Below are 27,228 nucleotides of genomic sequence, written 5' to 3'. Positions count from 1 at the left end.
GACAACATACAGACAACATACAGACGACATGCAGACGACATACAGACAACATACAGACAACATACAGACAACATACAGACAACATACAGACGACATGCAGACGACATGCAGACAACATACAGACAACATGCAGACAACATACAGACAACATACAGACAACATGTAGACAACATGCAGACGACATACAGACAACATGTAGACAAGATACAGACTACATACAGACAACATACAGACAACATACAGACAACATACAGACAACATACAGACAACATGTAGACAAGATACAGACAACATACAGACAACATACAGACAACATGTAGACAACATACAGACAACATACAGACAACATACAGACAACATGCAGACAACATACAGACAACATACAGACAACATACAGACAACATGTAGACAAGATACAGAAAACATACAGACAACATACAGACAACATGTAGACAAGATACAGACAACATACAGACAACATGCAGACAACATACAGACAACATACAGACGACATGCAGACAACATGCAGACGACATACAGACAACATGCAGACAACATGCAGACAACATACAGACAACATACAGACGAAATGCAGACAACATACAGACGACATACAGACAACATACAGACAACATGCAGACAACATACAGACGACATACAGACAACATACAGACAATATGCAGACGACATGCAGACAACATGCAGACGACATACAGACAACATACAGACGAGATACAGACAACATGCAGACAAGATACAGACGACATGCAGACAACATACAGACGACATACAGACGACATACCGACGGCATACAGACGACATACAGACAACATACAGACGACATGCAGACAACATACAGACGACATACAGACGACATACCGACGGCATACAGACGACATACAGACAACATACAGACAACATACAGACAACATACAGACGACACGCAGACGACACGCAGACGGGACGCAGACGACACGCAGACGGCACGCAGACGACACGCAGACGGCACGCAGACGACATGCACACAACACGCAGACGACATGCACACGACACGCAGACAACACGCAGACGACATGCAGACGACATACAGACAACATACAGACAACATACAGACAACATACAGACAACATGTAGACAAGATACAGAAAACATACAGACAACATACAGACAAGATACAGACGACACGCAGACGACACGCAGACGGCACGCAGACGACACGCAGACGGCACGCAGACGGCACGCAGACGACATGCACACAACACGCAGACGACACGCAGACGACATGCACACAACACGCAGACGACATGCACACGACACGCAGACGACACGCAGACGGCACGCAGACGACACGCAGACGGCACGCAGACGGCACGCAGACGACATGCACACGACACGCAGACGACACGCAGACGACATGCACACGACACGCAGACGACACGCAGACGACATGCACACGACACACAGACGACACGCAGACGACACGCAGACGACACGCAGACGACATGCAGACGACATGCACACGACACGCAGACGACACGCAGACGACACGCAGACGACATGCACACGACACGCAGACGACATGCACACGACACGCAGACGACACGCAGACGACATGCACACGACACGCAGACGACACGCAGACGACACGCAGACGACACGCAGACGACATGCACACGGCACGCAGACGACATGCACACAACACGCAGACGACATGCACACGACACACAGACGACACGCAGACGTGACAGATCCATAACCAGAATCAGGACCAAAACAAACAGGGAATGTTCGTAATGAGAACAAGATGCTCTTCACCAGAAAACTATATTTATTATTAGTCAAAAAGTCATCACCTACGTTTAGTTCATAATAAAGTCAAGTACTAACTACTCATTTGAAAAAAGGTCTATCATAAAAAGGTATTTTTTAAAAAGGTATGACATGTGTGTGACTATCACAGTGCAGCACAGTAAAGTCACAAGAATCTATAGTTTAATTTGTAGTTAGGTTTTTAGTATTTTCTGTTTATTATCTATCTACTTTCAATCAATCAGGGATTTGGTCAATGATCTTATTATAACACACTAAAAATCTGCCAGATATGATATAAATATGCCAGACTCACCAACTATTTCTATGGACTCCTTGTTGTAGAGCTTTTTGTTCCAGTAGAGCATCCTTAGAAATGGGAACGAGGTCAGCAGCACCAGGCAGATTCCCAGGAACATGTACCCGGTGAAACTGGCAAAATCTATCCCCTGGACAAAGAAAACAGATACTGATACAATGAGATTACATTGATTTGTACATTGTTCACTTGTTTATGAACTGGTTTGTCCTTCATTTGATGTCAATGCCAAAGGCTCTTTGTGGTGCGTTCATCTGACAGAGACAGTGACCAGAACAGGAAGTGCACCAAACAGCACCACAACGTCCTCTACAAATAAAACTGTATTACAGGACACACATGAGGGCCAGAGCCGTTAAATACACACACTTAAAGAACTCAAGTAGAGCTACAAATACTCAATAAAATAACCATTCAAAAGTATAGAATAAAAGCATACTATATAAGGACCACTAGAAATCCATTTGGGACAGATAATGCAGATAGTCAAATGTAAGTTTTATCATTTATCACCACTTAAATTAGGAATAACCTGTACACTAAAAGTTTTAAATTAGTTCTAAAATGATGGATTATTTACCCCTCTATGCGGATTTCACCTCAAATCCCCCTGACACAAACAACTGAGTATGCAAATTTACAAATGGGCCAAGCCAGCCATGCATGCTCTCCCAGTCTGTCCTTATCAGAGGCCAGACATGAGCGGACGAGCTCTGGGTCCCCCGAGGCTCTGTCACTGGGGAACAGAGCCAAGACAAACGGGACAGCGGGACACTGAGCTACTGCAGACCAGAGGAGACAACTGCTGCTGGGGGCCAAATGTCACTGTGAAGACACCACTCTGAAGCAAGGGGAAATGTCAAGTGTGAGATGATGACGCAGCGTTATCATGGCCCTCTGAGTTCAACAATTCGCACAGAGGACTGACAAAGCAAGTTCTGATGTAAAGTACAGTATTGTGTATTGCTTTGCCTTCTGTGTTTATGCACCATGGTGATGAACTATAAATGAATGAATATATAATACTAACCAAATGACCAAGTGTGTGACTTTGTGACAACATTGATGCTGCAGCTCGAGCATTTGCCCTTTTTGTCCTTGGGAAAGACATATCTGTAAATGTCAAATCTTATTAATGACCCTCTTCTCTTGTGATGATCAAGAAGGCAGGTTCCTGAAGTCAAAGTTTAAAATTAGATTATTCATTTCAGTAAATATTACTCTCCCCAATTATTACATGAAAGTTATACATCTTAAATCCTCCAGCAATATTTCTAAAATGTTATATTAATCAAGTTTATTACCTTGAAAGTGACTCAATGAATAGCTGATCTCATTGACTTAATCAGTTCCTAGTTCTTGCCCAAACACATGACACATGAAGCTGACACTGAATATGTGTCAGGAAAAGGGATTGTGAAGTACATCATTATTATAACAACTGAAAGTAAAATGGACTCTAATTACTGCAAAGAACACTATACAAAATATGTCATGATACAAATAGTATTCATACATTAAAGATGAAGGTGTAACACCGATATAGTGAGATAGTTTGAAATAGAGTGCACACTGCACAGTGTTGTCAGTGCTATGATTTATGATTATTTAAAGCAGGTACATAAATCTAATTATTTGCCACTACGTCCAAAGCCATTTATCACTTTTGCACAAACATCAATAAGATCGCTACTTGTGCTGTAAGGATATGCTCCTAAATATACTGAGCAATTACAGATATTATGCAATGCAAATGACTTATTACAGGAGAGATATCCAGTTTGTTCATACATATGAATATATTATGTATTACAGACCTAACTCACAAAGAGCTACAATGTCCTCACAAGAACATTTGGACATTTGAGATATGACATATAAAATCATTTTGATTCATTAAATGTTTCCTTGAAGGGCAACAAGGATTAAAAAAAACAAAAGCTTTGTCCTTACTGACCTGAGATTATATTTAATAATGATACAAGTCACATTTTCAAAAAGAATTATGATCCCCGCCCTTAATCTAATCTTCCAAAATGTGTCCAGCTTTTATTAAATTGTATTTATACAGCACTTTTCCTCCTTTAAGACTCCCAAAGTACTTGACTAAACCATGTGAGAAGTGTCTTGTTCTAACCGGGCCCAGTTCTGCTCAGGTTCTGAGATCAGAAGCAGGTATGGCATACATGAATATATATGATGAATATATATGATGCAGAGTCAAACCCGTTAGTTGAGTTCATCTTCTCTGTGAGATATGTGGCTCTCAATCTGTGCCAACGGACTCAGCCAATCAGTGGCTGAAATGATGCACAAAGCATTTATTTGAGGTACTTTCAATAGTCCCACTACTTTACCTTCTACTAGAGCATCATTGAGTTCACTGTTAAACTACAATACTCTCAGTAATGTTCAATTATCAGTGGAAAAAGTGTTCGTACTCGTCAAATCTGTGGCTTTCTCACCATAACAAATGGTGTTGTGTACCTTTGATGAATGAACAAATATGTGTATTATTTATTACGCTAGCTTAAAGTTTACACATACAAAAATAGCTTACATCCTGCTAAGATTTACCACTACACTGCATTTTTCCTGCCCTTTAAACCCAAAATGTGTCCCATAAAACGTGTCCCATGAATCTTCAATGAAGCGCTTGAGCGTGGTGCGAGCGTACTTGTCTGCGTAGGTCCTGGTTGGATACGATGATGACGTTGGGTGGATCTCCGACAGCTGTGGCCGCTCCTCCGATGTTGGTGAAGATTACCTCTGCAATCAGGACATGCCTGGGGTCCAGATTAAGCACCTCGCACAACCTGTGACATCAGATCACAACCTGTGACATCACATCACAACCTGTGACATCACAACCTGTGACGTCACATCACAACCTGTGACATCACAACCTGTGACATTACATCACAACCTGTGACATCACAACCTGTGACATCAGATCACAACCTGTGACATCACAACCTGTGACATCACATCACAACCTGTGACATCACAACCTGTGACATCACATCACAACCTGTGACATCACAACCTGTGACATCACAACCTGTGACATCACATCACAACCTGTGACATCACAACCTGTGACATCACATCACAACCTGTGACATCACAACCTGCGACATCACATCACAACCTGTGACATCACAACCTGTGACATCACAACCTGTGACATCACAACCTGTGACATCACATCACAACCTGTGACATCACAACCTGTGACATCACAACCTGTGACATCACATCACAACCTGTGACATCACAACCTGTGACATCACAACCTGTGACATCACAACCTGTGACATCACATCACAACCTGTGACATCACAACCTGTGACATCACAACCTGTGACATCACAACGCGCAGAGCAAAGCCCTTCAGCTCTTTTTGGGAGGATTAGTGGATAAATACATATATTGGATATTGGGACAGTAGCTGACAAAAAAGATTGTATTAAAGTAATTGTCATAGTATTGTTTAGGTATGTTTGGAGAAATGGTTTTACTAAAAAAAAAAACTAAATTGTGATTGCATGTTTTTAACAATATTGCAGATGTATTAGATCCGGGTTAAAATGCTCTTTTTAACATTCAAGAGCATTCGTTTTGAGAGACATTTCCAAAATGCTTCAGAACATGTTTGTATAGGTGTTTTATTCATACAGACTACTACTGTTTATGTCTCCAACCGCTATCTTTTTCTGCAAATTATTTTTATTTTTCATGGGGTTTTTTATTATATAAAAAAAAAAAATGCTGTTGATCTATTACCTATATATTTGCTGCTTTTACATTATGAATTATAATTTGAACACATTTTGGTAGAGGTCAGAAATATCTAAAGTATATAAAGTAGTATTTGAAGTATGTGTAGTATTTTGGGTAATAACGAGAGTAATTCTGATTGTAATGAATGATAAGTTAGATTTTTGAGCCTTGCTATGGATTTTCAACTCAGCAGAAATGATCCAGTTGTAAAACCAACGCTGGAGTAAAATCATCTTGAAGTAACAGTTTTACACTATATTTCTATGACTCCATTAACAGGCCCTGGTCTTATTTTTAGAAGGCCAAATGTCACTCATGTTGTGACCATTGACAGAGAGAAAGTGTTTCGTAACACTAATAACGGCTTAAGGCGTGCAATTAATTCAAAAGGGCAGAAATAAAGAGGCGACAGAGCAGTTCATTTGAAAAACACAATAGTAAGTTAATTGCAGCTTCTCTAAAGACACTGTTCACGCTGCAACAATATGTGTTGCCCCCGGAGACACGCAGCACTGGCACGTGAGCACATGCTCAATGGTGATGGTGGTCAGACTGTACCTGATGGTGACCGGAGTGAAGAGCATCATGGTGGTCAGACTGTACCTGATGGTGACCGGAGTGAAGAGCATCATGGTGGTCAGACTGTACCTGATGGTGACCGGAGTGAAGAGCATCATGGTGGTCAGACTGTACCTGATGGTGACCGGAGTGAAGAGCATCATGGTGGTCAGACTGTACCTGATGGTGACCGGAGTGAAGAGCATCATGGTGGTCAGACTGTACCTGATGGTGACCGGAGTGAAGAGCATCATGGTGGTCAGACTGTACCTGATGGTGACCGGAGTGAAGAGCATCATGGTGGTCAGACTGTACCTGATGGTGACCGGAGTGAAGAGCATCATGGTGGTCAGACTGTACCTGATGGTGACCGGAGTGAAGAGCATCATGGTGGTCAGACTGTACCTGATGGTGACCGGAGTGAAGAGCATCATGGTGGTCAGACTGTACCTGATGGTGACCGGAGTGAAGAGCATCATGGTGGTCAGACTGTACCTGATGGTGACCGGAGTGAAGAGCATCATGGTGGTCAGACTGTACCTGATGGTGACCGGAGTGAAGAGCATCATGGTGGTCAGACTGTACCTGATGGTGACCGGAGTGAAGAGCATCATGGTGGTCAGACTGTACCTGATGGTGACCGGAGTGAAGAGCATCATGGTGGTCAGACTGTACCTGATGGTGACCGGAGTGAAGAGCATCATGGTGGTCAGACTGTACCTGATGGTGACCGGAGTGAAGAGCATCATGGTGGTCAGACTGTACCTGATGGTGACCGGAGTGAAGAGCATCATGGTGGTCAGACTGTACCTGATGGTGACCGGAGTGAAGAGCATCATGGTGGTCAGACTGTACCTGATGGTGACCGGAGTGAAGAGCATCATGGTGGTCAGACTGTACCTGATGGTGACCGGAGTGAAGAGCATCATGGTGGTCAGACTGTACCTGATGGTGACCGGAGTGAAGAGCATCATGGTGGTCAGACTGTACCTGATGGTGACCGGAGTGAAGAGCATCATGGTGGTCACGTTGTCCAGAAAGGCTGAGAGAATTGCAGCGATGAGACACAGAATCATGATCATGGGCCAGACTCTTCCTCTGGACAACTGATAGGCCTGAGTGGACAAGAGAGGGTGTAAATGAAAAGGCAAAGTTAATAAGAAAACTCAAGGACAAATGTGAGACGGGTGTAATGGGACAGCTGCTGAGGGAGGACGAGGACGAGGACGAGGAATTACCTCTGCTTTCAAATAATGTTGGAGTTTCAGTACAAAAATAGAACATGCTGTTAACATTTGGTTGTAATTACCAGCTAATATCAATCAATAGGGTAAGATAAAGAATACTGGCTTTATTTATCCGGACTAGACACATTTATTTATGTCAATAAGTAAATTCATGTATCGTCACTTTTAGAACTCACTGACTCACTTCTCAAGCTTATATTTTAGAACTATCGTCTACATTTAGAAGAGATTATTCTGTTACAATATTATAATTTATCCTAATATTTTGGGTAGCATTTCAGTTATTATGTTATTGTGACATAGTTAGTGCTTCTTAAATATTACTGCACAACAAATACTTTCATGCCAAATCTTTCATCTTTAAATTAAAGGTGCACCATTATCTCCTCCACCTGCTTTTTATTTTCATTTTTTTAATTGCGTTTTGAACATATGTAATTGAATAAATGTTAGATACATAATACATACATAATGTCATACTGTGGAAAAGTAATAACATCTCCATGGAGACAAGCTGATGACAGGGACTGATGACAGGGACTGAAGAAAGTTACATTGTGCACATTTAAATTTAATGAAAGGTTTGCCATTCACTTGAGTTCAAACTAAATTATACAATACAATAAAGAGGCTCCTGCCCTTGTACAATAATAATAATAATAAATATAGCCGCAAGCGGCAATGATCGGCCCTCGCCACGCCGCCGCCACGCCGCAAGAGGAGGGGGCGTTAACGCGCCCCAATTGTCCTTTTATTACGCCTACTGCTGAATCTGTGACACTGTCACATCTTCTCCCCTTTGTTTTACATCAAAAAGCTATTTTATTTTGAATTCTTGGCAAAATGTGCAGCTTTGCCGCTCAGACACCGTGACTCTTTGAATAAAAATGTGGATAACTTTTGATGGTCCTGAAGATGAGTCTCACCAAATTTCAGGCTAATAGGGCTGACGGCCTGAGGGGGAGGAGTTTGTGAAAGTCTAAAGTGTAAACATGTTCTGGCGATTTCCCCATTGGAATAACATGGGAGGTTTCGGTCATCGTTACGGCAACGCCATAACAATTATGACGAGGGTCTCATTGACTTTTTTGATGGGGATGCCAAAATTGAGTTGTGTCGGTGTAATCCCTCATTGGTCCAGGCGTGTTCCATAGTAGAAAAAGCTTCAGTTGTTTCATCTGGACTCAGTTTGAAAAAGTAGACGTTTCGACTCTCATCCAAGAGTCATTGTCAATAACAGAATTTAGGTCGAGAACTCCGATATTAATACTGTTCTGTGGTAAGACCCGCCCATTGGGCGGAGCCTTCCTGAAGTAGAAAGAGTTGTTTGTTTCAACAGAAACTCCCCCTTGTATCTACCGAGCCTATTCAGAATCTTAATGGCCTATTAGAATCCTCTTTGTCTTTGTGAGACCCTGGCTCAACCACCCTGAGGACCTGATTAGCATCTGAATGTCCTTGTCCTGGTCCTCTACCTTTCCAGGGGTTCAGTAACCCATTATAAATAACAGGAAGATTAAACCTTAGCCCTCCATTTCTGTTTAAAGAAGGTCTTTCTTTTTTAACAAAAATAGCTTCCTTGACTCCTCTTTCAAACCATCTTTTCTCCTGCTTAAAACCTTCACCTCACCGTCTTCAAACCAGTGATTAGAGGCTTCAAGATGGAGATGCACGGCGCTCTGAGGTCCTGAACTTGTATTTCTTCTGTGCTGATAAAGCCTCTTGTGTAGAGGCTGTTTTGTCTCACCTATGTAACGTTCTTTACAGCTTTCTTCACTGCATTGGATCGAATAAACTACATTGCTCTGTTTTTGAGTCGGCAACTTGTCCTTAGGGTGAACCAGTTTTTGTCTTAAAGTGTTTCCTGGTTTAAAATAAACAGGGACTTCGTGTTGTCTAAAAATTCTCTGCAGTTTTTCCGAGAGGCCAGACACATAAGGGATAGAAACACCCTTCCTTCTCTGTTCAGTTTCCCTTTTGTCCTGCTTCTTGGTTCTCTTCACTCTGTTGAGAGCCCAAGCGGGGTAACCACAGGCTGAGAGGGCATTTCACACATGTTTTTCCTCTTTCTTCTTGCCCTCTGAGCTGGTGGACACACCTTGAGCTCTGTGTTGTAAGGTTCTGATCACACCCAGCTTGTGCTGTAGTGGGTGGTTGGAACCAAAGAGCAAATACTGGTCCGTGTGTGTAGGTTTCCTATATACTTCTATTTGGAGTTTCCCGGAGTTCTCGACCTAAATTCTGTTATTGACAATGACTCTTGGATGAGAGTCGAAACGTCTATTTTTTCAAACTGAGTCCAGATGACTACAACTGAAAATTGAGTTGTGTGTCAAATTTCATAAAATTTCGCAAAACTAAACATTTAACCTCCATATAAAATCTGTAGGGGGCGCTGTGGTGCCAAATGAATTTATTTCACTTCAAGTACGTTTAGCGCAAAGAGTTTAACAACTGATTCTAATTTGACGCAATTCAGACTTTATCCGCGCAAACGGCAGAAATGTTAAATTTGGGAGATTTCTGAAATTCTTGCTACAGTTTGCGGCTTCGCCGCACAGAGACCGTGACAGGGTCAATGTCATTTGAATAACTTTTGATGTCCCACTCCTCAGTAGCATTTTCACCAAATTTCAGCTTTTTAGGGCCAACGCCCTGGGAGGAGTTCGTAAAAGTACGACGTTTGGAAAAACTCCCGAGTCCTGCTTAGCCATTTTTGAACCAATATGGCCGACATTTGGTTGGGCGGACGGCGTTGCCGTAACAATATTTTTTACTTCTCTTGTCACCATCTACCTCTGCGCCAAATTTCATGATTCTACGATCAGATTTTTTTTGGGTCATTTCCTATCTCTCAATGCATTTTTGGTACATTTGGGGGCGCTGACGCGCCAATTTTTGTAGAGAGGCACGATTTTTAGAGGCGTGCAAATTTTTGTGACTTTTCGTCAATGTTCACTGGGTGAAAAATAGGGGGGTTGGTCCCGAGAAGAAGAAGAAGAAAGAAAGAATAATATTCCGATGCGAAAACAATGTTTCCTATTTTTCAAATATCATAAACTATACATTTTCGGAAAGCGCTCGCGCTTTCCTACCTCATGGTGTGGGTCCCTGGTCACTGACGGGTACTTTCGTTAATTTTGAGTGGGCTCCGCCCACTTTGTGTTTTTGGCCCTCTAAACAGTAATAATGTTCAATTTTTGCATCACATGTTTATATGCACGGAACATGCAAGAGATGGGGAACGTATTCGTGAGACACGCAAATGAGTGCAAACTTTTGCGCGGGCTTCGCCCGTTTACAACGGTAATGTTCCATTTTCCTACTACTAATTAGTCTGCACTGGGCGTGCATGAGTGAAGGAGTGCGTTAGTGAGTGTTTGGAAGTGGGCGAGCGCTTCGCGCTCGATTTCGTGCGCGCTGCGTGCGCACTTTCGCAGCCGTGCTTCGCACGGCCTTACGAGATTAATAGGCCTCTCGCCAGCTTGTGGCGCTCGGGCCTAATAATAATAATGACATGTTCTCAGACTCGTACAGTATATTATTTTGAGCACAACGCAAACAAAAGCATCAAAGACTTTAGAGCACTTTTATCATGTCATGTCTTTCAGAGCAGTCTGGAAAGCAAAGAGTACAAATAACTCAAAGGCTGTCAAGGTGAAAAGGTGAAAAGGCTTTATAAAAAACATCCTCAATAGATATTACCCAAATGTTCAATCATTTGGTATTTTTAAAGCGTGATCAGAATGACAGCCTCACCTTCACGGCGCAGTAGTCAAAGAATCCAGTCTCAGAGAAAATGGCAACAAGAACCATCTGAACGGAAAGAAACAGATTTGACAGTTTATTATATATATATGTATTATATATATATATCATTTAGAGCAAACACAGGGTCAGCAAAATGAACCAAGAAACTGCATAAAATATGAAAGATAAGCTGTGGCTTTACACGCTTCTATTCTTAGAAATAAATATACAAATAAGGGCAGGGTTAAAGATCAAATAAACGTAATATTTTATTAATAATGAAGCCCATATGAGGGGGATTTTCCTGAAGGTCATATAAAGTTTGTAATTTTATTAGACCACAGGGTTTTGAGCGTTTTGCATTTAGAGGTGGCACCATATTTAATCAATGGGTTAAATTAATGTTGTGGCCAAAATCTGAGGGATTTGCATTTTTGGAGCTGTAAACAAACTGGTGGCAACTTTCAGCCCAACAAATGTCATGCAGTCGGTTATCAGGAGTACAGTTCATCTCTGTGTTGGTATATGTATATGTATATGTATGTGTATGTGTATATGTATGTATATGTGTATGTATATATTCATATTGCCATGAAGTCCATCAGAATATACTGTGAGGTTGATGGATGTTTTGAGTACAGCCCTAAAACATACTAATATAAGTCATAAAGTGATGAATAAACAGATGTACCATGCCAAACAAAAGAGAAAGTGTCTCATAGTCGATCCACTCCACCACCGTCACCAGACTCGGTCGCTGTGGAAAGACAAACAAAGAAAAATATCAAATTTAACCCCAAAACAGACAAAATAGTTCTAACTTTGAGCTCTTAGTGTTCCTACAAACATCTTCCATTGAACGCACCAGAACCTCACCAGAACCTCACCAGAACCTCACCAGAACCTCAAACCTCACCAGAACCTCACCAGAACCTCACCAGAACCTCAAACCTAACCAGAACCTCACCAGAACCTCAAACCTCACCAGAACCTCACCAGAACCTAACCAGAACCTCAAACCTCACCAGAACCTCACCAGAACCTAACCAGAACCTCACTGCTGCTGGACATTAAAACATAGATGAAGCGGAAAGCTACAAACCGCTGGTCAATAAAGAGTCATTTTAAAAGCTGCACTTCTCTGAGAATTGAAAGTTCTCAGAATCTTAATATCAGTTCTGTCTCACATCAAACTGTTTGTGATGGAGGTGTTAATGGTATCCAAGTTGAAATGGTCTTTAACAAATTCACTCGGAAGCCTGAGGGACAATAAAGACTGGACATGATCTAATCTAAAGCTCATACTTACATCACCGATTACAGCCAGAGCCGCTAACGCCGCCAGGGACCCCAACAGGGCCGCCAGGGTCCGGTGGACAATCTGGAAACAAAATGTCACAATGTGATCATGCGCTTCAAACTGAAATGCTGACGATAAATATCTTATATTATTAATGGCGTGTATTAGGAGCAGAGACGGTGGGGCAGGTGAAGTCAGTCAAGAGAACAGAATATATTGACCTGACACAAGTGCTTAGCTCAGGACTTTACTGTAAAGGGCTTTACGGCTGATTTCAGCAAACAAGCCATACGTAATAAAGAAGTAAGTAAATTGTTTTCTTAAAACAGTTTACAGTCTTTTTAATTTATCAGTTGTTTGTGAATAAACATTTTAAAGGGATAAACATGTAGGACTAACATTGTTCATTTGTAAAAAAATATATATACACAGTATATATAACTTTAACTGCCTATGTAAAAGTTATTAGCTATTTTTTAAAACTTTTAGTAGTTTAGTAGAGTAGGTCTGCCTGGATTGGGAAAAATATCCAATTGTGATTTTTACGACAAATTATGTTAGGTTGTAATAACGCCAGGAGAATTAAGAAAAAGAAATGGGCCTATGAAGAGACTGACATGGATTTCACAACATACAGATCCAAACTACCTTATTTTCCGGACTATAAATTGCATCGTTTTTTCATAGTTTTGGCCGTTAGTTAAAGGTTGAATGGACGATTTTTTTGGCCCAAATCTGAGTCTTATTTCCTCGTGGCCGATTAGTCCTGCCACGTGTCAATCATAAAACGCACCTATCGCTCACCTGCTGCCGCGTGTGGCTCGTCCCCATGTTTCCGCGTGTCTAAGCGCATTGATCTATCATAATATAGTTCCCTCAGTGTACGGGACAAAATGAAGACGGAGAAAGACAGTTGGAGTTGACTCAGAAGAGACGGGAATCTACGGGAGACGAGAGATGTGATGTGATCCGTCGCACTAATAAACAAACGCACGTGTGTGATGTATCAGTCCACACGGGGGAGTGGCATGAGCACGGGGGAGTGGCATGTGCACGGGGGAGTGGCATGTGCACTTCCGCCTGAGTTCTCAAATCGCCGAAAAATCCTCCATTGCGCCTTTAACTTATCCATCCATCCATCTTCTGCCGCTTTATCCGGGGCCGGGTCGCGGGGGCATCAGTCTGAGCAGGGACTCCCAGACTTCCTTCTCCCCAGACACTTCCTCTAACTCCTCCGGGGGGATCCCGAGGCGTTCCCAGGCCAGCCGAGAGACAGTCTCTCCAGCGTGTCCTGGGTCTTCCCCGGGGCCTCTTCCCGGTGGGACATGCCTGAAACACCTCCCGAGGGAGGCGCCCAGGAGGCATCCGGAACAGATGCCCGAGCCACCTCAGCTGGCTCCTCTCCACGTGGAGGAGCAGCGGCTCTACTCCGAGCTCCCCCCGTGTGGCCGAGCTCCTCACCTTATCTCTAAGGGAGCGTCCAGCCACCCGGCGGAGGAAACTCATTTCGACCGCTTGTATCCGCGATCTTGTTCTTTCGGTCACTACCCAAAGCTCATGACCATAGGTGAGGTCAGAACGTAGACCGACCGGTAAATCGAGAGCTTTGCCTTTGGACTCAGCTCCTTCTTCACCACAACAGTCGATGCAGCGACTGCATCACTGCAGCCGCTACACCGATCCGCCTGTCGATCTCACGCTCCATCTTTCCCTCACTCGTGAACAAGACCCCGAGATACTTGAACTCCTCCACTTGGGGCAAGGACACCCCACCCACCTGGAGAGGGCAAGCCACCTTTTTCCGGTCGAGAACCATGGCCTCGGATTTGGAGCTGATTCTCATCCCAGCCGCTTCACACTCGGCTGCAAACCGTCCCAGTGCATGTTGCAGGTCCGGGTTTGATGGAGCCATCAGGACAACATCGTCTGCAAACAGCAGAGATGAGATCCTGTGGTCCCCAAACCGGACACCCTCCGACCCCTGACCACACCCTCTGACCCCTGACTGCGCCTAGAAATTCTGTCCATAAAAACTATGAACAGAACCGGTGACAAAGGGCAGCCCTGGCGGAGTCCAACATGCACTGGGAACAGGTCTGACTTACTGCCGGCAATGCGCACACAGCTCCTGCTCCGGTCATACAGGGACCAGACAGCCCTGAGCAAAGGGCCCCGGACCCCGTACTCCTGGAGCACCCCCCAAAGGACACCCCGAGGGACACGGTCGAAAGCCTTCTCCAGATCCACAAAGCACATGTGGACTGGTTGGGCAAACTCCCATGAACCCTCGAGCACCCGATGGAGGGTATAGAGCTGGTCCAGTGTTCCACGACCGGGATGAAAACCACTCTGCTCCTCCTGAATCCGAGGTTCGACTATCGGTCGGATTCTCCTCTCCAATACCTTGGAATAGACCTTACCCGGGAGGCTGAGGAGTGTGATCCCTCTGTAGTTGGAACACACCCTCCGGTCCCCCTTCTTGAACAGAGGGACCACCACCCTGGTCTGCCAGTCCAGAGGCACGGTCCCTGAACGCCACGCGATGTTGCAGAGACGTGTCAACCAAGACAGTCCTACAACATCCAGATACTTTAGGTACTCAGGGCGGATCTCATCCACCCCTGGAGCCACCGAGGAGTTTGCCAACAACCTCAGTGACTTCAGCTTGGGTGATGGATGAGCCAGCCTCCGAGTCCCCGGTCTCTACTTCCTCTTCGGAAGACGTGACTGAGAGATTAAGGAGATCCTCAAAGTATTCCTTCCACCGTCCGACGACATCCCCAGTCGAGGTCAGCAGCGTAAACGGTGTTGGTGAGGCACTGCATCCCCCTCCTGAGTTTTGCCAGAATTTCTTTGGTGCCGACCGATAGTCCTCCTCCATGGCCTCCCCGAACTCCTCCCAGGCCCGGGTTTTTGCCTCTGCGACAGCACGAGCCGCGGCTCGCTTGGCCTGCCGATACCCGTCGATGACCTCCGGAGACCTACAAGCCAGAGTGGCCTGATAGGCCTCCTTCTTCAGTCTGACGGCATCCCTTACTTCCGGTGTCCACCACCGGGTTCGGGGGTTGCCGCCACGACAGGCACCGGAGACCTTGCGACCACAACTCCGAGCAGCCGCATCAACAATGGAGGCGGAGAACATGGTCCACTCGGACTCAATGTCCCCAACCTCCCCCGGGACATGGGAGAAGCTCTCCCGGAGGTGCGAGTTGAATACCCTACTGACAGAAGGCTCCACTAGACGTTCCCAACAGACCCTCACAATGCGCTTTGGTCTGCCAAGTCTGTCCGGCTTCCTCCTCCGCCAGCGGATCCAACTCACCACCAGGTGGTGATCGGTTGACAACTCTGCCCCTCTCTTCACCCGAGTGTCCAAGACACGCGGCCGGAGGTCAGATGACACGACAACAAAGTTGATCTTTGACCTCCGGCCTGTGTCCTGGTGCCATGTGCACTGATGGACACCCTTGTGCTTGAACATGATGTTCGTTATGGACAATCCGTCGCTAGCACAGAAGTCCAATAACTGAACACCGCTCGGGTTCAGATCGGGGAAGCCGTTCTTCCCGATCACCCCTCTCCAGGTGTCACTGTCATTGCCCACGTGGGCGTTGAGGTCCCCCAGTAGAACAACGGAGTCCCCGGTCGGTGCACTGTCCCGTACCCCTCCCAAGGACTCCAAGAAGGCCGGGTACTGCTGTTCGGCCCGTAGGCCGCCACAACAGTGAGAGACCTGTCCCCCACCCGAAGGCGGAGGGACGCGACCCTCTCGTTCACTGGGGTAAACTCCAACACGTGGCGGCTGAGCTGAGGGGCTATAAGCAAGCCCACACCAGCCCCGCCCACACCAGCCCGCCGCCTCTCCCCGCGGGCAACACCAGAGAAGTGGAGCGTCCAGCCCCTCTCGAGGAGATGGTTCCAGAGCCCAAACTGTGCGTGGAGGTGAGGCCGACTATATCTAGTCGATATCGCTCAACCTCCCGCACAAGCTCAGGCTCTTTCCCCCCAGCGAGGTGACGTTCCATGTCCCCAGAGTTAGTCTCTGTGTCTGGAGATCTGGTCGCCGAGGCCCCTGCCGTCGACTGCCGCCCAGATCTCTCTGCACCGGCCCCTTATGGATCCTCCTGCGGGTGGTGGGCCCACGGGAGGGCGGCCCCACGTCGCTCTTTCGGGCTGTGCCCGGCCGGGCCCCGTGGGGTAAGACCCGGCCACCAGGCGCTCGCCATCGAGCACCCACCCCAGGCCTGGCTCCAGGATGGGGCCCCGGTGACGCGGATCCGGGCGACGTAAACTGCCTTGTTCTTGTCGTCATCATAATGGGCTTCTGAACCGCTCTTTGTCTGACCCGTCACCTAGGACCTGTTTGCCTTGGGAGACCCGACCAGGGGCATGAAGCCCCCGACAACATGGCTCCTGGGATCATTCGGGCGCTCAAACCCCTCCACCACCTTAAGGTGTCGGATATAAGTATAAATACTTATATTTATACTTATATCTTATACTCTAGAGCGACTTATATTATGTGATATTATTTGTTATTTTCACACTTGCAATTCTCCGGTGCAACTTATATATGATTTTTTCTTCTCTATTATGCATTTTTTGGCTGGTGCAACTTATACCCCGGAAAATACGGTACATGGTTTTCAGTTTTATGCAGAATAATTCTGGAGGAAATGATGGTGCTCCAAAAATTGCAACCTTTGCAATTTTCTAATTGTGATGTAAGTTTGATGGAATTAATCTTGCAGAAAAGTCCTTTACACAATTACAGCAGTCAGTATATGAAATATAGATATAGATAGAATGAGATAGAAACACAATGAAACAGCTTTGTCAGATTTACGGAGTAGCACTATTGAGCAAATCCCACCAACCAGAGGGTTGCCGGTTCAAACCTAAAAGCAGTGATCCAGACGACATCATAGACAGTGTTCTTCATTAAAACTGTCAGTGTTTTGTATAGTATTGTCTGGGTCAGTTTGTTCACATCATAAAAATTCAAAAGATAAGTCTGGCTAATTAAACCTGACTCAAACTAATGAAAATTGGAATATTGCAGATGAAGAAGTGAGTGTGGACGCACTGATGTCGCCTGCGGTTCACCATATTAATGAGTGTAATCATGGTTACGGCACGTGGAATATAAATGACCACGACAGACCTAAATTAATCATTCCATATCTTTCTATACATTGATAGTGATAATGGCCAATAACACCACTATCAATCATTTTAATAATTATAGTACAAGGAAAGATATTTAAGACGCTGTTAGGAATATGTCAATAATTTGAAGAGTAGAAAAAATACTATTGGATAGTTAATAGTGTTTATGACCTTAACAACAATGACTTAGCAAATTAAACTTGACTTTTGGTACTTTTGCCAAAATGTACACAATAATAAGTGCAACATTTCAAGCTCAGTTTACCCCCAATTTGCAATAAGTTACATTTTTATTGGGTTTGAGCAAATAAATTGGTTATAATCTAACACATAATTCATGACTAGATCTTTATGTGGGCAACTTACATTGTTGGTGTAAATGTCTCACATATAAAACTAGTGAAGCAGAGAGAGAACTGTTAAGACACTTAGACTTCATGGTAATCTTTGTCATTGTCATTTGTTATATTTCAAAGATGATGTTAGTGGACTTTTTGACTTAAGAACAATATTTAATATGTTTAAATCCTCCTGGTATATATCACCTCAAAGATGATGAGGATGTAGACTCCGGTGAGGATGATGCTGGCGATGGCCACCTGCGTCTCCACGGTGACGTAGAGTGACTGGTGGGTCATGGACAGGGGCACCACCTCCTCCTCCTGCATGAAGGCCTGCACCGTGATGCTGACGGGGGCACTGATGGAGGAAACAGCTCAATATACAGTTGAGACGAAGGAATCATCTAATAACAAGTAAATAAGTAGCTAGTATGGTTTTATTTTATTTATGTGTGACAGTTATTGGGCAGAACATGAGTAATTGTTCCACAATCATGCAGTGCAGGTAAACAGTGTGATGGTATAGAGTAAACTGTGATCATTCAAATATAAATGTATAAAGGACTAAAACAGGGATCAGATGAAATGAAGAGCGCGTCAGATGCAGGACCCAAAACACCACTGCAGAACTGTGAAGTTTATTTCAAAATAACCCAAATATTTATTGTATGTTACTAATTGATTGGAGAGTTCATTGTACTGCTGGCATCTGACGCAAACAGTTTCATGTACACGTGATCTCTGACCTCTACATGTGATCTCTGACCTCTATGTGTGATCTCTGACCTCTACATGTGATCTCTGACCTCTATGTGTGATCTCTGACCTCTACTGCCTCTAGGGAGAGCTTTAATCTACAAACTGGAAAGCTTTAACAATGTTTCTATGAAAAAGGATTCTCTTCCTCACTCGTTCCTTCCTCAGAGCGCTTTGTACTTAGTTCTCAGGTTGAATAGACTTCATTCATAGTTGAGTGTCTCTGTGAGATCTTTGAGTCCTGTGACTTACACTGGACAATCTACTGCACATCCCGGCATTGTATCTATTCTCTAGTTTTAAAATAAGACATACATAAACACTGAATTGCAGTGTATTGTATTGTCTTCACCTGCTGAGCATCCCGAATGTCCTTGTTACCACGGTCTGGTCACTGCGCTCTCTGTGCAGAGGAATGGTCCAGTTGTGAATGACCTGCTCAATGACAAACAAACAGGTGAACACTCCACACAACAGCAGCAGCCGCAGAGAGGTCAGAGGTCAGAGGTCAGAGGGCGTCACCTGCTGCGCTCTCCTCCTCCTCTGGCCCGGCTCGTCCGTCTGCTCCACCTGGACCAGGATGTAGTCCTGATTGATCAGATCCACCATCCCCCGAGAGAAGGGCCCGGCCACCTGCAGCTTCAGCAGAGCGTTGTCATGGAAATCTGTCAAGTTCATGGCTGTGCAGCGTTGTCAAGGGAACAGAATGTGAGAAGGAGAATCAGCCATTCATTTTTCCATTAGTCAACTATCAAATGATTATTTCTATTTTACATTGAAACATCGTAAATACTTTATCAACCAAATAAAGGTTGAAATGTGGTAAATGCAGATTTCGAGTCAGATAATAACTATGAATACAGTTTTATGAGTTTGTATAGTGGAGATAACAATTACAAATATCAGAATACCATGATCATTTTTGTAACAATTGGTCGATTAATCGTTTCAGCCCTGGATAACACTGTTGTGATGTGTAGTTAAAGACAGTAGTAGTTCAAGTTGATTTTTAGGCTACCGAAACAAAACAATGCATTTTAGATCGAGAGGGAAACATTTGAAATATTGTTTTGCCAATACTGATTTGTTTAATTGTTGGATCCTCTATACTCTGCTTAACCTTCAACATAAATGTAAATCCTGCAGTAGACAAGGATACAGAAGCTGTCTGTGGGTGACACGGCCAACATCCTCCAGGGATTGTCGAGGTCTGGATACATGCTGAAGAAAAGCTGTGAACACAATCAATATGAAGGCACAAACAAACAAGCCTGTCAATCAAACTCTTTTGTACTGGAACACGATGTGCACAGATGTACTTACACTGCAGAAAACTACAATTGTGAAAATACAGGCTGTTTTGGCGGCTTTCATGCAGCATCTGGAGAGAAACAGGTGAAAGTAAAATGATAACTTCAACTTGATTAACATATCATTAAAAGGAGACATATTATGCTTTAGTTCAGGTATCTAGTATTGAAGTATAATTTTAAAAATGCTGTAACAAAAATGAATGCAAAATAAACAAATCCCTGGTCTATATAACGCTGTGAGAAATGACATCTGCATTAAACTTGCACCTGATGTTGTGTGTGAGCTTGAAGTTGAGATTCAGGTCGAGAGAATCATTCTTGTCTGAAGAGCTGGCTCTGGACAGGGACAGACTGGTGACCTCACTGCCCAGTCTGAACCTCCTCTCAAAATCCAGAGAACTGTGGTCCCACTGCTCATCCACTGGGTCAAACCTGGGGTCGTGCACCGTCATGTACGTGATGCTGCAAACACAGTCCACACACAGCATCTCAGCATAATTATGCATGAATATGCATAAATATGCACGCCTGATGCTGTATATACTGTAACACGGGTATTTGAAGGGATTTACCTGTCCATCAAATGGGACAATGATGTTAGGAGGAGTTCAAGCTATTTCATTTAATCACATCATTGTCATGCTCTTTGGATTTGTGACCCGTGTAAAATCAAAAACATAATCCTTTTTAGAAAATGTGATTCAGAGAAACAGGAGGAAAGCTATTTCAGACCCTGAATACTTTAGTTGTAAGTTGACTTGGTAGTAATAGTACTCTGCACTAGATTCTAAAAGTCAGGTGATATTTACTATGAATATCTCAATATTTAGGAATGTGCTCAAATGTGCCTGTAATTACGCTTTTCATTTGCACAAAGTGACTGTAAAATGAACCACAAAAGTTGTTAGTTTATTTCAGAAATCAGAAAAGTGGTATTTTCATAAACATAGGAACTTGCTTTGGTGATTCGGCAACATATATCAATGATAAAAACAAGATTTATCAAATAAAGCATGGATTAAAAGCAAATTCAATTTACTAATACAATAAAAAGAGACTTAGTCTGAGTATATACACAAAATCTACAGTTAAATGTACGGACGTAGTGCATAATATACATGAACCTTCCCCCTGGGGCCCCTGAGCAGCTGATGAAGCTCGTTAAGAGCCACTGAAGGGAGGAGCCTGCTGGACATGTTTTTAGTGGTGACTTTATGCCTTGTTTGAAAGATTACAAAAGACATTTCTGCTCATTTTATTTACAATAGTTTTATTCATTAAAGTGGATGAACATGTCTTTTTTCAAAACTCTAAAACAACAATTGATAGATTTTTCAATTAATCTCCAGCTTTAACTGCTAAAACAGAACAATGTTTTCACCAGGTTTATCAGTACTGCTTAAACTTTACTACTGTACTACTATTGCGACTAATTCTTGACCCTGTGATGGACAAACAAACATTCTGAGCTGAAAACTGCTCTGGGGAAGAAGAAGAAAAGGTTCTAACTTCACTTGGTCGTGTGGTGCGTTTCCATGATCGTAATGATCGTAATGATTGTAAATGTGAATAATATATAATAAGTATATGTGAATAAGTAGCTCACCTGTCGTCTTGTGGGAACCTCAAAAGAGGAGATCTCTCTGTGATGTTGGCTGAATTGTTCTTTCCCCTGTGGATGTTAACGATGCTGAAATTGTGCCTGAAAACAACACAAAAACATCCAAAGTTAGAGCAAGTCCTCTTCACATTATGCTCACTCTCTAAACTTTTAAATAGGCAGTTTTATAAGAGGTGTGGGAGGGCGAGGCCATCAAGTCCATGCTGTGCCTGTCATCACCTGCAGGGGGCGCAGTGGCAGCTGGAGCAGCCTTTATAGAGGTGATTTTAACCTTCTGTAACTCTTCTTCACACTGAGCCTCAAAAGTGCTGAGCTCGTCACTCTGTCCATTTGTTCACTGTAGCATTAGCACCGCAGGAGGGGCATGTTAGCATGCTAGCTTGCTTAGCATGTTTGCAGTGGTCATTTTAGATCTGCTCTTCTGTAAATTATTTACCTTTAGTAGTATGTAACTTTAGTGAATTCATATTTTGTCAATTGGAATTTTCATTTTTTCATTTGATGTATTCACACAGGGAAAACCAGATGAAAACAGTTCTCTTTTCTATGATACTAAAACACAAATAAAACATTCAATAAAATGAACCAATGCATGAAAACACATTTACACATACAATATGAGATACAATTGTATAAAACAAGTGCTTGGGCTCTGCAGATTGTCCTTGACCAGTTTTTTTATCATTAAAAGAATAGAATGATTTAATTTATAACGTCTCTGTGTTTTGTTCCACAGGAGCAAAGTTGTTGAAGCCTTTTTTCCGTCTCTGTCGACACAATGTGAGTGTAAGATATATATATATATATATATATATATATAGAGAGAGAGAGAGAGAGAGAGAGAGAGAGAGAGAGAGAGAGAGAGAGAGAGAGAGAGAGAGAGAGAGATAGCTGAACCTTAGAGCTGAGTTGTAGAATACATATATAATATCACAATAATCTAGAACTGAGAAAATAAGGCCTGGATGAAGTGTTTTCTACAATTAAGAGGAAAACATGTTTTATTAATAAAGAATGACAATCTGTCTTTAGGATCATTTGTCAGCTTTTGAATGTAATGGAGTACTTGTTCAATCTTATTACCATCAAGTATAAGAATATATATTTTTGGGTCATATAGAGTGTCTTTTGGAAAATTAACAGCATGTCGTTTTATTTTAATTCATTAATAATTTTGAATGAACACAGTTTTGTTTGGATGGAGTGAAAATCTTCTTGAATATTTGGGATCATTTGTGCTTCTGTATTTTAGATTATGCCCAATTGAGTTTATGTAAATTGTAAATAACAGTGGTCCAAGGACAGAGCCTTGAGGAACACTTTTATTAAGGTTAGAAAATTCAGATTGAAAACAATCAGCAGAAACAGCTTGAGCTCTAATTGTGAAGATCCAAGAGAAAAGAGTGATCCACAGAATCAAAGGTTCATCTCTCAGGCTCAGCTCTAAGGTTCATCTCTCAGGTTCAGCTCTAAGGTTCATCTCTCAGGTTCAGCTCTAAGGTTCATCTCTCAGGCTCAGCTCTAAGGTTCAGCTCTCAGGTTCAGCTCTAAGGTTCATCTCTCAGGTTCAGCTCTAAGGTTCATCTCTCAGGTTCAGCTCTAAGGTTCATCTCTCAGGCTCAGCTCTAAGGTTCATCTCTCAGGTTCAGCTCTAAGGTTCATCTCTTAGGTTCAGCTCTAAGGTTCATCTCTCAGGCTCAGCTCTAAGGTTCATCTCTCAGGCTCAGCTCTAAGGTTCATCTCTCAGGTTCAGCTCTAAGGTTCATCTCTCAGGCTCAGCTCTAAGGTTCAGCTCTCAGGTTCAGCTCTAAGGTTCATCTCTTAGGTTCAGCTCTAAGGTTCATCTCTCAGGCTCAGCTCTAAGGTTCATCTCTCAGGCTCAGCTCTAAGGTTCATCTCTCAGGTTCAGCTCTAAGGTTCATCTCTTAGGTTCAGCTCTAAGGTTCATCTCTCAGGCTCAGCTCTAAGGTTCATCTCTCAGGCTCAGCTCTAAGGTTCATCTCTCAGGCTCAGCTCTAAGGTTCATCTCTCAGGTTCAGCTCTAAGGTTCATCTCTCAGGCTCAGCTCTAAGGTTCAGCTCTCAGGTTCAGCTCTAAGGTTCATCTCTTAGGTTCAGCTCTAAGGTTCATCTCTCAGGCTCAGCTCTAAGGTTCATCTCTCAGGCTCAGCTCTAAGGTTCATCTCTCAGGTTCAGCTCTAAGGTTCATCTCTCAGGTTCAGCTCTAAGGTTCATCTCTCAGGCTCAGCTCTAAGGTTCATCTCTCAGGCTCAGCTCTAAGGTTCATCTCTCAGGTTCAGCTCTAAGGTTCATCTCTCAGGTTCAGCTCTAAGGTTCATCTCTCAGGCTCAGCTCTAAGGTTCATCTCTCAGGTTCAGCTCTAAGGTTCATCTCTCAGGTTCAGCTCTAAGGTTCATCTCTCAGGCTCAGCTCTAAGGTTCAGCTCTCAGGTTCAGCTCTAAGGTTCATCTCTTAGGTTCAGCTCTAAGGTTCATCTCTCAGGCTCAGCTCTAAGGTTCATCTCTCAGGTTCAGCTCTAAGGTTCATCTCTCAGGTTCAGCTCTAAGGTTCATCTCTCAGGCTCAGCTCTAAGGTTCATCTCTCAGGCTCAGCTCTAAGGTTCATCTCTCAGGTTCAGCTCTAAGGTTCATCTCTCAGGCTCAGCTCTAAGGTTCATCTCTCAGGCTCAGCTCTAAGGTTCATCTCTCAGGCTCAGCTCTAAGGTTCATCTCTCAGGCTCAGCTCTAAGGTTCATCTCTCAGGTTCAGCTCTAAGGTTCATCTCTCAGGCTCAGCTCTAAGGTTCAGCTCTCAGGTTCAGCTCTAAGGTTCATCTCTCAGGTTCAGCTCTAAGGTTCATCTCTCCGGTTCAGCTCTAAGGTTCATCTCTCAGGTTCAGCTCTAAGGTTCATCTCTCCGGTTCAGCTCTAAGGTTCATCTCTCAGGCTCAGCTCTAAGGTTCATCTCTCAGGCTCAGCTCTAAGATTCATCTCTCAAGCTCAGCTCTAAGGTTCGGCTCTAAGGTTCGGCTCTAAGGCTTTAAACAGCAGCACATTCTAATGAAACAGTAGCATCAGTTACAACTTTCTTCTAATGGTCTTAATCCAGACTGGGAGCTATTTGAAATTAGAAAGCAAATCATTTTTTATGCAAAAAATGTCAATTCAATCTACAGGCCTACACCAAAGAAGTGAGTCTAAATGTAAGAGTTTTATAATAGTTCATGAGAGCCTCACTGTAGAGGAATGTTACTGTATGAATGAAAGTTTTGATTTTACTGTTTGTTCACAGTATCAAAAATTGTGGATAATAAAACCGTAGCAGTGAGAAGCGGCCCAACTCCAGATCTAAAACCAGGATTACATCATGGGCTTTGGGTTAGAGTACTAGAGTGTACTGAAGTTGGGTTAGAGTACTAGAGTGTATTAGAGTACTAGAGTGTATTAGAGTACTAGTGTATTAGAGTACTAGAGTGTATTAGAGTACTATAGAGTATTATAGTACTAGAGTGTATTAGAGTACTATAGATTATTAGAGTAGTATTAGAGTACTATAGAGTATTAGAGTACTAGAGTGTATTAGAGTACTATAGAGTATTAGAGTACTATAGTGTATTAAAGTACTAGAGTGTATTAGAGTACTATAGAGTATTAGAGTACTATAGTGTATTAGAGTACTAGAGTGTATTAGAGTACTATAGAGTATTAGAGTACTAGACAGTATTAGAGTACTATAGAGTATTAGAGTACTAGACAGTATTAGAGTACTAGAGTGTATTAGAGTACTATAGTGTATTAGAGTACTAGAGTGTATTAGAGTACTAGACAGTATTAGAGTACTATAGAGTATTAGAGTACTAGAGTGTATTAGAGTACTAGAGTGTATTAGAGTACTATAGAGTATTAGAGTACTAGAGTGTATTAGAGTACTATAGAGTATTAGAGTACTAGAGTGTATTAGAGTACTATAGAGTATTAGAGTACTAGACAGTATTAGAGTACTATAGAGTATTAGAGTACTAGACAGTATTAGAGTACTATAGAGTATTAGAGTACTAGACAGTATTAGAGTACTATAGAGTATTAGAGTACTAGACAGTATTAGAGTACTATAGAGTATTAGAGTACTAGACAGTATTAGAGTACTATAGAGTATTAGAGTACTAGAGTGTATTAGAGTACTAGAGTGTATTAGAGTACTATAGAGTATTAGAGTACTAGACAGTATTAGAGTACTAGAGTGTATTAGAGTACTATAGAGTATTAGAGTACTAGACAGTATTAGAGTACTATAGAGTATTAGAGTACTAGAGTGTATTAGAGTACTAGAGTGTATTAGAGTACTATAGAGTATTAGAGTACTAGACAGTATTAGAGTACTATAGAGTATTAGAGTACTAGAGTGTATTAGAGTACTATAGAGTATTAGAGTACTAGAGTGTATTAGAGTACTAGAGTGTATTAGAGTACTATAGAGTATTAGAGTACTAGACAGTATTAGAGTACTAGAGTGTATTAGAGTACTAGACAGTATTAGAGTACTATAGAGTATTAGAGTACTAGAGTGTATTAGAGTACTATAGAGTATTAGAGTACTAGAGTGTATTAGAGTACTAGAGTGTATTAGAGTACTATAGAGTATTAGAGTACTAGACAGTATTAGAGTACTAGAGTGTATTAGAGTACTAGACAGTATTAGAGTACTATAGAGTATTAGAGTACTAGAGTGTATTAGAGTACTATAGAGTATTAGAGTACTAGAGTGTATTAGAGTACTAGAGTGTATTAGAGTACTATAGAGTATTAGAGTACTAGACAGTATTAGAGTACTAGAGTGTATTAGAGTACTAGACAGTATTAGAGTACTATAGAGTATTAGAGTACTAGAGTGTATTAGAGTACTATAGAGTATTAGAGTACTAGAGTGTATTAGAGTACTAGAGTGTATTAGAGTACTATAGAGTATTAGAGTACTAGACAGTATTAGAGTACTATAGAGTATTAGAGTACTAGAGTGTATTAGAGTACTATAGAGTATTAGAGTACTAGACAGTATTAGAGTACTATAGAGTATTAGAGTACTAGACAGTATTAGAGTACTATAGAGTATTAGAGTACTAGACAGTATTAGAGTACTAGAGTGTATTAGAGTACTATAGAGTATTAGAGTACTAGACAGTATTAGAGTACTATAGAGTATTAGAGTACTAGACAGTATTAGAGTACTATAGAGTATTAGAGTACTAGACAGTATTAGAGTACTAT

At 42.6% G+C, this 27,228-nt stretch overlaps 1 protein-coding gene across 1 annotated transcript in view; it reads right to left on the bottom strand.

Moving 5' to 3' along the window:
• Positions 1 to 27,228, bottom strand: part of oca2 (oculocutaneous albinism II) — a 77,011-nt gene that overhangs the window by 26,755 nt on the left and 23,028 nt on the right. The window contains exons 2-14 of the mRNA XM_072439367.1: positions 21,952 to 22,047; positions 20,613 to 20,807; positions 20,356 to 20,413; positions 20,192 to 20,264; positions 19,555 to 19,712; positions 19,385 to 19,467; positions 18,481 to 18,634; positions 12,776 to 12,847; positions 12,158 to 12,223; positions 11,476 to 11,532; positions 7,460 to 7,584; positions 4,806 to 4,944; positions 2,126 to 2,258 (exon numbers count right to left, since the gene is read on the bottom strand). Of these exons, the coding sequence (XP_072295468.1) occupies positions 2,126 to 2,258; positions 4,806 to 4,944; positions 7,460 to 7,584; positions 11,476 to 11,532; positions 12,158 to 12,223; positions 12,776 to 12,847; positions 18,481 to 18,634; positions 19,385 to 19,467; positions 19,555 to 19,712; positions 20,192 to 20,264; positions 20,356 to 20,413; positions 20,613 to 20,807; positions 21,952 to 22,047 (1,409 nt within the window). The remainder of the gene's footprint in view (positions 1 to 2,125; positions 2,259 to 4,805; positions 4,945 to 7,459; positions 7,585 to 11,475; positions 11,533 to 12,157; positions 12,224 to 12,775; positions 12,848 to 18,480; positions 18,635 to 19,384; positions 19,468 to 19,554; positions 19,713 to 20,191; positions 20,265 to 20,355; positions 20,414 to 20,612; positions 20,808 to 21,951; positions 22,048 to 27,228) is intronic.

This window comes from Eucyclogobius newberryi, unplaced genomic scaffold (genome assembly GCF_026437365.1).
Source record: "Eucyclogobius newberryi isolate DKJ021-1_F unplaced genomic scaffold, fEucNew1.0.hap1 SCAF_9, whole genome shotgun sequence".
NCBI classification, from domain to species: Eukaryota; Metazoa; Chordata; class Actinopteri; order Gobiiformes; family Gobiidae; genus Eucyclogobius; species Eucyclogobius newberryi.
This window is presented reverse-complemented; position numbering and strand designations above follow the sequence as displayed.